Below are 11,973 nucleotides of genomic sequence, written 5' to 3' on the forward strand. Positions count from 1 at the left end.
GCAGCCAATGTCTTGGCCATGTGAAACATTGGTAAACAATGATAGCATCCAAAATGACACCCTATTCCCTATGTAGTGCACTACTTTTGACCAGGGCTCATTGGGAATAGTGCACTACTTTTGACCAGGGCCCATAGGGAATAGTGCACTACTTTTGACCAGGGCCCATAGGGAATAGTGCTCTACTTTTGACCAGGAAAAATCAGTGCACTATATAGGGTGCCATTTCAGACACAGCAATGACTTATTCCCAAAACCTCTAGGGTCTTACATTACAGACAACATTTAGCCAGTCAAGACACAGAAGCAACATACTACAATAACATAGACATTTTCAATACCCACATGAGGTGAAGAATTGTTGGCACAACACACTGACTTACCAATATGAAGGCACATCAACTGCATATTAACTGCACACATTGACCACATACATTACTGTACCACATTACTGTACCACATTACTGAACCACAGAGCTGTACCACATTACTGAACCACATTACTGAACCACAGAGCTGAACCACAGAGCTGTACCACATTACTGAACTACAGAGCTGTACCACATTACTGTACCACAGAGCTGTACCACAGAGCTGAACCACAGAGCTGTACCACTACTGTACCACAGAGCTGTACCACAGAGCTGTACCACATTGCTGTACCACAGAGCTGTACCACAGAGCTGTACCACAGAGCTGAACCACAGAGCTGTACCACAGAGCTGTACCACAGAGCTGAACCACAGAGCTGTACCACAGAGCTGTACCACATTACTGTACCATAGAGCTGTATCACAGAGCTGTACCACAGAGCTGAACCACATTACTGTACCACAGAGCTGAACCACAGAGCTGAACCACAGAGCTGTACCACATTACTGTACCACAGAGCTGTACCACAGAGCTGAACCACATTACTGTACCACAGAGCTGTACAGAGCTGAACCACAGAGCTGAACCACAGAGCTGTACCATAGAGCTGAACCACATTACTGTACCACAGAGCTGAACCACAGAGCTGTACCACAGAGTTGTACCACAGAGCTGAACCACAGAGCTGTACCACAGAGCTGAACCACAGAGCTGAACCACAGAGCTGTACCACAGCTCTGTGGTACAGCTCTGTGTAACATTCTGTACATATAGTACATGGCACCAATTGTCGTCCACCAACTGGTGCCCAGCCCACATGGGCTTATAGGACACCATATCAAGTATCAAAAACTACATTAAACAAACGTAATGCCTTTAAAAATGAAATGTGTAATTAGCAAACATGTTCAAATGCACAAAGGTACACACACTGTTCAAATGCACAAAGGTACATATACTGTTCAAATACACAAAGGTACACATACTGTTCAAATGCACAAAGGTACGCATACTGTTCAAATGCACAAAGGTACGCATACTGTTCAAATGCACAAAGGTACACATACTGTTCAAATGCACAAAGGTACGCATACTGTTCAAATGCACAAAGGTACGCATACTGTTCAAATACATAAAGGTACGCATACTGTTCAAATGCACAAAGGTACACATACTGTTCAAATGCACAAAGGTACACATACTGTTCAAATGCACAAAGGTACGCATACTGTTCAAATGCACAAAGGTACGCATACTGTTCAAATGCACAAAGGTACACATACTGTTCAAATGCACAAAGGTACACATACTGTTCAAATGCACAAAGGTACGCATACTGTTCTATGTCGGTCATCTATATAGCTGCTGTGGGATCTTGATTAAGGGCTCAATACAATCAAACAGGTCAGGAAACAGTCTCAAGTGATTCCAGATTAGCGGCCATTTCAAAGGGTGAGCAATTTCCCCACTCCCACCCGACCCATCTGCATTGCACACTCAAACCTTTGATATCCCTTGGATCTTCTATTCCCTTGGTCCTACCATCCGACTACCAACTGTACCGTCCACCTGTCTGTCTGTCTGTCTGTCTGTCTGTCTGTCTGTCTGTCTGTCTGTCTGTCTGTCTGTCTGTCTGTCTCACACACTCTCCTCTTGGTAGACCTGTCTGTCTGTCTGTCTGTCTGTCTGTCTGTCTGTCTGTCTGTCTCACACACTCTCCTCTTGGTAGACCTGTCTGTCTGTCTCACATTCTCTCCTCTTGGTAGACCTGCCTGTCTGTCTGTCTCACATTCTCCCCTCTTGGTTGACCTGTCTGTCTGTCTCTCTCCTACTGTCCACCTCTGTCTCTCTCCTACCGTCCACCTCTCTGTCTGTCTCTCTCTTACCGTCCACCTCTCTGTCTGTCTCTCTCTTACCGTCCACCCGTCTGTCTCTCTCCTACCGTCCACCTCTCTGTCTGTCTCTCTCTTACCGTCCACCCATCTGTCTCTCTCCTACCGTCCACCTCTCTGTCTGTCTCTCTTACCGTCCACCCATCTGTCTCTCTCCTACCGTCCACCTCTCTGTCTGTCTCTCTCTTACCGTCCACCTCTCTGTCTGTCTCTCTCTTACCGTCCACCTCTCTGTCTGTCTCTCTCTTACCGTCCACCCGTCTGTCTCTCTCTTACCGTCCACCCATCTGTCTCTCTCCTACCGTCCACCTCTCTGTCTGTCTCTCTTACCGTCCACCCATCTGTCTCTCCTACCGTCCACCTCTCTGTCTGTCTCTCTCTTACCGTCCACCTCTCTGTCTGTCTCTCTCTTACCGTCCACCCATCTGTCTCTCTCCTACCGTCCACCTCTCTGTCTGTCTCTCTCTTACTGTACACCCATCTGTCTCTCTCCTACCGTCCACCTCTCTGTCTGTCTCTCTCTTACCGTCCACCCATCTGTCTCTCTCCTACCGTCCACCTCTCTGTCTGTCTCTCTTACCGTCCACCCATCTGTCTCTCTCCTACCGTCCACCTCTCTGTCTGTCTCTCTTACCGTCCACCCATCTGTCTCTCTCCTACCGTCCACCTCTCTGTCTGTCTCTCTTACCGTCCACCCATCTGTCTCTCTCCTACCGTCCACCTCTCTGTCTGTCTCTCTCTTACCGTCCACCCATCTGTCTCTCACACACTGTCCTCCTGACAGACGTGTTTTCCATGAATAAAGCTCAGACTGGCCACTGAGTGGTTGGTGGTCCTGAGGGAGGCCATGTGAGTGTTGTTCCTGTTCCTCCCCTGGCTCTGGGACCTCTTCGCCAGGGCTCCACAGCAACAACACAGCTGCTTGTTGAACTGCTTCTGGAAACTCTTGCTGAGCAGGTAGAGGGCGAAGGGGTTGACACAGGAGTTAGTGAAGGCCAGGATGCGGGCTCCCACGGTGAAGATGAAGTGGGCCATGGAGGTGTCCACTTCGGAGTAGTGGTAGGAGCGGTTGAGGTAGATCACGTGACAGGGGAGCCAGCACACTGCAAACAGGCCCACGAACACCAGGACGGTCTTGGCAAGGCGCTTCCTGGACTCTATCTGTGATGTTGTGGAGAGAGAGAGGTGAAGATTAAGAAAATAAAAGAGATGAAGAAGAAGAAAATAGAAGAGATGATGAAGAAGAAGAAAATAGAAGAGATGAAGAAGAAGAAAATAGAAGAGATGATGGAGAAGAGAGACTCACCTGTCTTCTGACGTGCACGTTGCCCTCCACCGGCATATTATAGGCACTCCTGATCAGGCTCCTGGCGATGAACAGGTAATAGACTGATATAACCGACAGAGGAATGACATAGAAGATGAGGAAGGAGGCCATGGAGTGGATCTTGGGGTGCAGTTCACCATCGTGGGGATAGGGGGCGCATGTGATGAAGGTCTCATTGGTGCTGCGGATGCTGAACGAGCGGAGGTCTGAGAAGACAGCCTCGGGGACAGCCAGGGTCATGGAGAAGAGCCAGATCACTGCAGCCCGCAGGACGATCCTCGCCGGGGCGTTGGATGCCTGGATGTCCATGGGCTTCACGATTGCCTTGTACCTGGAGGATGAGGAGGAGGAGGAAGAAAACACGTTCTCCTCAACTTAGGCCACCTGTTCAGAAATATGTGTGACGTATTATTCTTGATCTCTGCTTGCCTTATACAGATGTCTTGCTAGCATTTGGGCTGTGTCCCAAATGGCACCCTATTCCCTATGTGGAACAGTGCAATATAAAGGCATCCTATTCCCTATGTGGAACAGTGCAATATAAAGGCACCCTATTCCCTATGTGGAACAGTGCAATATAAAGGCACCCTATTCCCTATGTGGAACAATGCAATATAAAGGCACCCTATTCCCTATGTGGAACAGTGCAATATAAAGGCACCCTATTCCCTATGTGGAACAGTGCAATATAAAGGCATCCTATTCCCTATGTGGAACAGTGCAATATAAAGGCACCCTATTCCCTATGTGGAACAGTGCAATATAAAGGCACCCTATTCCCTATGTGGAACAAAGCAATATTAAGGCACCCTATGTGGAACAATGCAATATAAAGGCACCCTATTCCCTATGTGGAACAGTGCAATATAAAGGCACCCTATTCCCTATGTGGAACAATGCAATATAAAGGCACCCTATTCCCTATGTGGAACAGTGCAATATAAAGGCACCCTATTCCCTATGTGGAACAGTGCAATATAAAGGCACCCTATTCCCTATGTGGAACAGTGCAATATAAAGGCACCCTATTCCCTATGTGGAACAAAGCAATATTAAGGCACCCTATGTGGAACAATGCAATATAAAGGCACCCTATTCCCTATGTGGAACAGTGCAATATAAAGGCACCCTATTCCCTATGTGGAACAATGCAATATAAAGGCACCCTATTCCCTATGTGGAACAGTGCAATATAAAGGCACCCTATTCCCTATGTGGAACAGTGCAATATAAAGGCACCCTATTCCCTATGTGGAACAGTGCAATATAAAGGGAAGAAGGTGCCTGTTGGGACACAGTTTTCCTCTAACCATGTGCTATCCTTCAAACCCGATTGTTCTCCAATCAACTGTACATTCTTCTGTTTCTCCATTTTTCTTCATATTTCAATCCCCTCGGTTCCTTTAACTGTTTGGTAAAGAGCGCCATGTCTGCTACCTGAATGAATATTTTGTATTGACGTCAGACGGGACCAAAACCTGCGGGCTCTCCTTCACTGCAGCCAACGTGAGTAAAACATTTTAACGTGTTAACCCTCGCAAGGCTGCAGGCCCAGACGGCATCCCCAGCCGCGTCCTCAGAGCATGCGCAGACCAGCTGGCTGGTGTGTTTACAGACATATTCAATCAATCCCTATCCCAGTCTGCTGTCCCCACATGCTTCAAGAGGGCCACCATTGTTCCTGTTCCCAAGAAAACAAAGGTAACTGAGCTAAATGACTACCGCCCCGTAGCACTCACTTCCGTCATCATGAAGTGCTTTGAGAGACTAGTCAAGGACCATATCACCTCCACCCTACCTGACACCCTAGACCCACTCCAATTTGCTTACCGCCACAATAGGTCCACAGATGACGCAATCGCCATCACACTGCACACTGCCCTATCCCATCTGGACAAGAGGAATACCTATGTAAGAATGCTGTTCATCGATTACAGCTCAGCATTTAACACCATAGTACCCTCCAAACTCGTCATTAAGCTCGAGACCCTGGGTCTCGACCCCACCCTGTGCAACTGGGTCCTGGACTTCCTGACGGGCCGTCCCCAGGTGGTGAAGGTAGGAAACAACATATCCATTCCGCTGATCCCCAACACTGGGGCCCCACAAGGGTGCGTTCTCAGCCCTCTCCTGTACTCCCTGTTCACCCACGACTGCGTGGCCATGCACGCCTCCAACTCAATCATCAAGTTTGCAGACGACACTACAGTGGTAGGCTTGATTACCAACAACGACGAGACAGCCTACAGGGAGGAGGTGAGGGCCCTCGGAGTGTGTTGTCAGGAAAATAACCTCACACTCAATGTCAACAAAACAAAGGAGATGATCGTGGACTTCAGGAAACAGCAGAGGGAGCACCCCCCTATCCACATCGACAGGACAGCAGTGGAGAAGGTGGAGAGTTTTAAGTTCCTCGGCGTACACATCACAGACAAACTGAAATGGTCCACTCACATAGACAGTGTGGTGAAGAAGGCGCAGCAGCGCCTCTTCAACCTCAGGAGGCTGAAGAAATTTGGCTTGTCACCAAAAACACTCTCAAACTTTTACTGACGCACAATTGAGAGCATCCTGTCGGGCTGTATCACCGCCTGGTACGGCAGCTGCTCCGCCCATAACCGTAAGGCTCTCCAGAGGGTAGTGAGGTCTGCACAACGCATCACCGGGAGCAAACTACCTGCCCTCCAGGACACCTACACCACCCGATGTCGCAGGAAGGCCAAAAAGATCATCAAGGACAACAACCACCCGAGCCACTGCCTGTTCACCCCACTACCATCTAGAAGGTGAGGTCAGTACAGGTGCATCAAAGCTGGGACCGAGAGACTGAAAAACAGCTTCTATCTCAAGGCCATCAGACTGTTAAACAGCCATCACTAACATTGAGTGGCTGCTGCCAACATACTGACTCAACTCCACCCACTATAATAATGGTAAAATTTATGTAATCAATTTATCACTAGCCACTTTATATTATATAATGTTTTCATACCCTACATTACTCATCTCTTATGTATATACTGTACTCTATACCATCTACTGCATCTTGCCTATGCCGTTCTATACCATCACTCATTTATATATTTTTATGTACATATTCGTATTCATTCCTTTACACTTGTGTGTATAAGGTAGTTGTTGTGGAATTGTTAGGTTATATTACTTAGATATTAGATATTACTGCATGGTCGGAACTAGAAGCGCAAGCATTTTGCTACACTTGCATTAACACCTGCTAACCATGTCTATGTGACAAATACATTTGATTTGATTTGACTTTGATTTAAGATGTTGATTGGGCATCAACATTCCTTCCATTCTATTCATTATATTCTATTCCTTCTATTCTATTCATTATATTCTATTCCTTCCATTCTATTCATTATATTATATTCCTTACATTCTATTCATTATATTCTATTCCTTATATTATATTCCTTACATTCTATTCATTATATTCTATTCCTTATATTATATTCCTTACATTCTATTCATTATATTCTATTCCTTCCATTCTATTCATTATATTATATTCCTTACATTCTATTCATTATATTCTATTCCTTCCATTCTATTCATTATATTATATTCCTTCCATTCTATTCATTATATTCTATTCCTTCTATTCTATTCATTATATTCTATTTCTTTCATTCTATTCATTCTATTCTATTCATTACATTCTATTATTCTATTCATTCTATTCTATTTCTTACATTCTATTCATTCTATTCATTCTATTCTATTCATTATATTCTATTTCTTTCATTCTATTCATTATATTCTATTCATTACATTCTATTATTCTATTCATTCTATTCTATTTATTTCATTCTATTCATTATATTCTATTCATTACATTCTATTATTCTATTCATTCTATTCTATTTCTTACATTCTATTCATTCTATTCATTCTATTCTATTCATTCTATTCTATTTCTTTCATTCTATTCATTCTATTCTATTTCTTTCATTCTATTCATTCTATTCCTTACATTCTATTCATTCTATTCTATTCATTATATTCTATTCCTTCCATTCTATTCATTCTATTCCTTCCATTCTATTCATTCTATTTCTTTCATTCTATTCATTATATTCCTTACATTCTATTCATTCTATTCATTCTATTCTATTCATTCTATTCCTTCCATTCTATTCATTCTATTCCTTCCATTCTATTCATTCTATTTCTTACATTCTATTCATTCTATTCATTCTATTCTATTCATTATATTCTATTTCTTTCATTCTATTCATTATATTCCTTACATTCTATTCATTCTATTCATTCTATTCTATTCATTCTATCCTATTCCTTCCATTCTATTCCTTCCATTCTATTCATTCTATCCTATTCCTTCCATTCTATTCATTAGATTGTATTCCTTCCATTCTATTCATTCTATTCTATTCCTTCCATTCTATTCATTCTATTCTATTCCTTCCATTCTATTCCTTCCATTCTATTCATTAGATTGTATTCCTTCCATTCTATTCCTTCTATTCTATTCCTTCCATTCTATTCTATTCATTCTATTCTATTCCTTCCATTCTATTCCTTCCATTCTATTCTATTCCTTATATTCTATTCCTTCCATTCTATTCTATTCATTATATTCTATTCCTTCCATTCTATTCATTCTATTCTGTTCTATTCCTTCCATTCTATTCTATTCATTATATTCTATTCCTTCCATCCTATATTCTATTCCTTCCATCCCATCATTACATTCCTTCTATTCTATTCATTCTATTCCATCCATTCTATTCCTTCTATTCTATTAATTCTATTCATTCCATTCTATTCATTCTATTCCTTCCATTCTATTCTATTCCTTCTATTCTATTCATTCTATTCTACTCATTCCATTCTATTCCTTTCATTCTATTCCTTCTATTATATTCATTATTTTCTATTCTATTCCTTCCATTCTATTCATTCTATTCTATTCCTTCCATTCTATTCATTCTATTCTATTCCTTCCATTCTATTCATTAGATTGTATTCCTTCCATTCTATTCCTTCCATTCTATTCATTCTATTCTATTCCTTCCATTCTATTCCTTCCATTCTATTCTATTCATTCTATTCTATTCCTTCCATTCTATTCCTTCCATTCTATTCTATTCATTCTATTCTATTCCTTCCATTCTATTCCTTCCATTCTATTCTATTCATTCTATTCTATTCCTTCCATTCTATTCATTCTATTCTGTTCTATTCCTTCCATTCTATTCTATTCATTATATTCTATTCCTTCCATCCTATATTCTATTCCTTCCATCCCATCATTACATTCCTTCTATTCTATTCATTCTATTCCATCCATTCTATTCCTTCTATTCTATTAATTCTATTCATTCCATTCTATTCATTCTATTCTATTCCTTCCATTCTATTCTATTCCTTCTATTCTATTCATTCTATTCTACTCATTCCATTCTATTCCTTTCATTCTATTCCTTCTATTCTATTCATTATTTTCTATTCTATTCCTTCCATTCTATTCCTTCTATTTCTTCTATTCATTATTTTCTATTATATTCCTTCCATTTTATTCATTATATTCTATTCATTCTATTCCTTTTATATATCCACACAGCAGATTATACAGAAGACACATTCTACTTTCAATAGGAGGTATCAGACCTACTATTTGAAATCTTTTAAATACACTGCATGAATAAAAAAGTATGAGGACACCTGCTCGTCGAACATCTCATTCCAAAATCATGGGCATTAATATGGAGTTGGTCCCCCCTTTGCTGCTAGAACAGCCTCCACTCTTCTGGGAAGGCTTTCCACTAGATGTTGGAACATTGCTGCGGGGACTTGCTTCCATTAGTGAGGTCGGACACTGATGTTGGGCGATTAGGCCTGGCTCGCAGTCGGCATTCCAATTCATCCCAAAGGTGTTCGATGGGGTTGAGGTCAGGGCTCTGTGCAGACCAGTCAAGTTTCTCCACACCAATCTCGACAAACCATTTCTGTATGGACCTCGCTTTGTGTACAGGGGCATTGTCATGCTGAAACTGGAAAGGGCCTTCCCCAAATTGTTGCCACAAAGTTGGAAGTACAGAATCATCTAGAATGTTGTTGTATGCTGTAGGGTTAAGATTTCCCTTCACTGGAACTAAGGGGCCTAGCCCGTACCATGAAAAACAGCCCCAGACTATTATTCCACCTCCACCAATCTTTACAGTTGGCACTATGCATTGGGGCAGGTAGTGTTGTCCTGGCATCCGCCAAACCCAGATTCGTCTGTCGGACTGCCAGATGGGGAAGCGTGATTCATCACTGCAGAGAACGCGTTTCCACTGCTCCAGAGTCCAATGGCGGCAAGCTTTACACGACGCTTGGCATTGAGCATGATCTTATGCTTGTGTGCAACTGCTCGGCCATGGAAACCCATTTCAACCCGACGAACAGTTCTTGTGCTGACAAATTATTTTTACTTGCTACGCACTTCAGCACTCGGCGGTCTCCTTCTGTGAGCTTATGTGGCTTACGCTGAGCCATTGTTGCTCCTAGATGTTTCCACTTCACAATAACAGCACTTACAGTTGACCGGGGAAGCTCTAAGTGGGTAGAAATTTGACGAACTGACTTGTTGTAAAGGTAGCATCCTATGACGGTGCCACGTTGAAAGTCACTGAGCTCTTCATTAAGGCCATTCTACTGCCAATGTTTGTCTATGGTGATTGCATGGCTGTGTGCTCGATTTTATACACCTGTCAGCAACGGGTGTGGTAGAAATAACCAAATCCACTCATTTGGAAAGGGTGTCCACATACTTTAGTATATATAGTCCAGCTGTAGTGTTTTCTCCTGCATGCCTGGAGTGCCAGGTTCCATTACACATTGAGGCAAGCTCAATCAAGCACAGATAAAGTTAATTGAAATTATCTCAAATAGTATTTTAACCTAGGTTTTGAAAGTATATGGGTAGGATTTAAACGGAGGAAACGTTGGGAGCTAGTGAGGAGAGGGGGGTATCTGTCATTTATGAATTGATTATTATCTGCTAATGGGATCGTAGGCTAATTGAGAGACATTAGAGCAAAGACACAGAACATTGTAATAGGCTAGCCAGAGACTGTATCATTATATGGCTGACATGGTGATGGTCAGTCTATATAATGGATGTCTTCTCCTCCCACTCCACAGTGATGCACACTTTATGGTAGCGTTCCAAATGGAACCCTATTCCCTAGTGCACTACTTTTGACCAGAGCCACGTGGATACATAGGGAAAGGGTGCAATTTGGGATGCAAACTATATCATCCCATTTAAAAGGTTGGTTGTGGGAAGGATATAGCCTATGACCCCCACACAACACACAGCCACGCCCATACATGCAAGCACCGTTACTCATTTACTCATTCACTGTCACAAACACACACGCACACACACGAAGTCGCACACTTATACATTTCTGCTCATATGTCAGATCAAATTTCTATGACTCTAGCACATCTCATATCTCACATCAAAGTATGATCCCACTGAACCGAATGCGTAATAACGCAACAGAGTAAATCAGATTGTCTCTGCATTGTCTCAGTAGCAGCATGTTCTTGACAGGTTGTACCCATACCGTTGTTTAAATTCATATTATTTCCAGCTCGGTAGAGTTTAGCCGAAGAACCTCTCGCCCGCCAGAGATGCGCTCGTGGAGAATCTTCGATAAGGATGGCAAGCTACAACCACTTAACTATACAACTCTACATTCAAATACCAGATCAGTTGGCAATGGGATGTGTAGCCTATGGATAAGTTGGATAACTAAACGTCCATGTTTCAATATGAGTGTAGTAGACTAAAACATAAAGTGAAGGCTATTTACCTATCAGCAGACAACGCAGTCAGGGTAAAAACTGACACTCCGACGGAGGTGAGTTGGATGAATGGTATGAGTTTACATCCAACTCTCCCGAAGAGCCACTCGTCCGAGAGGTACCGACTGGCATCCACCGGCGCGCAAGTAACCAGGAGGACCAAGTCCCCGAACGCGAGACTCGACATGAAGAGGTTGGGGACATTCCGCATGGATTTAGAGGAAGACAATGTCTTGATCAGGGTTATGTTACCGATTAGTCCCACGACTATGATGACTCCATAAATGGCAGTGATGGCGATGCTGATGTAGTGGATGGATTGTTCCGAAGTGGCCCCTGTGTGATTACCGTGGTGCGCCCATTTGGACACATTCTGGTATAAATCCAATTCTTGGATAATATTAAAAGGTTCTTCGAAGGACATTCTCTCAACGTCCCATGTCTTGTTTATGGAGTCTATAAACGTTTAAATAAAATTTGTTTAATTTGCCTTATTGATAGTCTCCAACTGGTGCATAGAAAAATGCATTTCCACTT

The 11,973-nt window shown here is 42.7% G+C and overlaps 1 protein-coding gene across 1 annotated transcript; it reads right to left on the bottom strand.

The window, feature by feature from the left end:
* Positions 1-3,020: 3,020 nt before the first annotated feature.
* Positions 3,021-11,894, bottom strand: LOC115188752 (gastrin-releasing peptide receptor-like). The gene is made up of 3 exons (XM_029747566.1): positions 11,445-11,894; positions 3,571-3,922; positions 3,021-3,425 (listed from the first exon to the last, which is right to left on the bottom strand). Exons 1-3 carry the CDS (start codon positions 11,858-11,860, stop codon positions 3,027-3,029), a joined length of 1,167 nt encoding a protein of 388 aa, XP_029603426.1. The 5' UTR covers positions 11,861-11,894; the 3' UTR covers positions 3,021-3,026.
* Between the last annotated feature and the right edge of the window lie 79 nt (positions 11,895-11,973).

The sequence above is a fragment of the Salmo trutta genome, unplaced genomic scaffold (assembly GCF_901001165.1).
Source record: "Salmo trutta unplaced genomic scaffold, fSalTru1.1, whole genome shotgun sequence".
NCBI classification, from domain to species: domain Eukaryota; kingdom Metazoa; phylum Chordata; class Actinopteri; order Salmoniformes; family Salmonidae; genus Salmo; species Salmo trutta.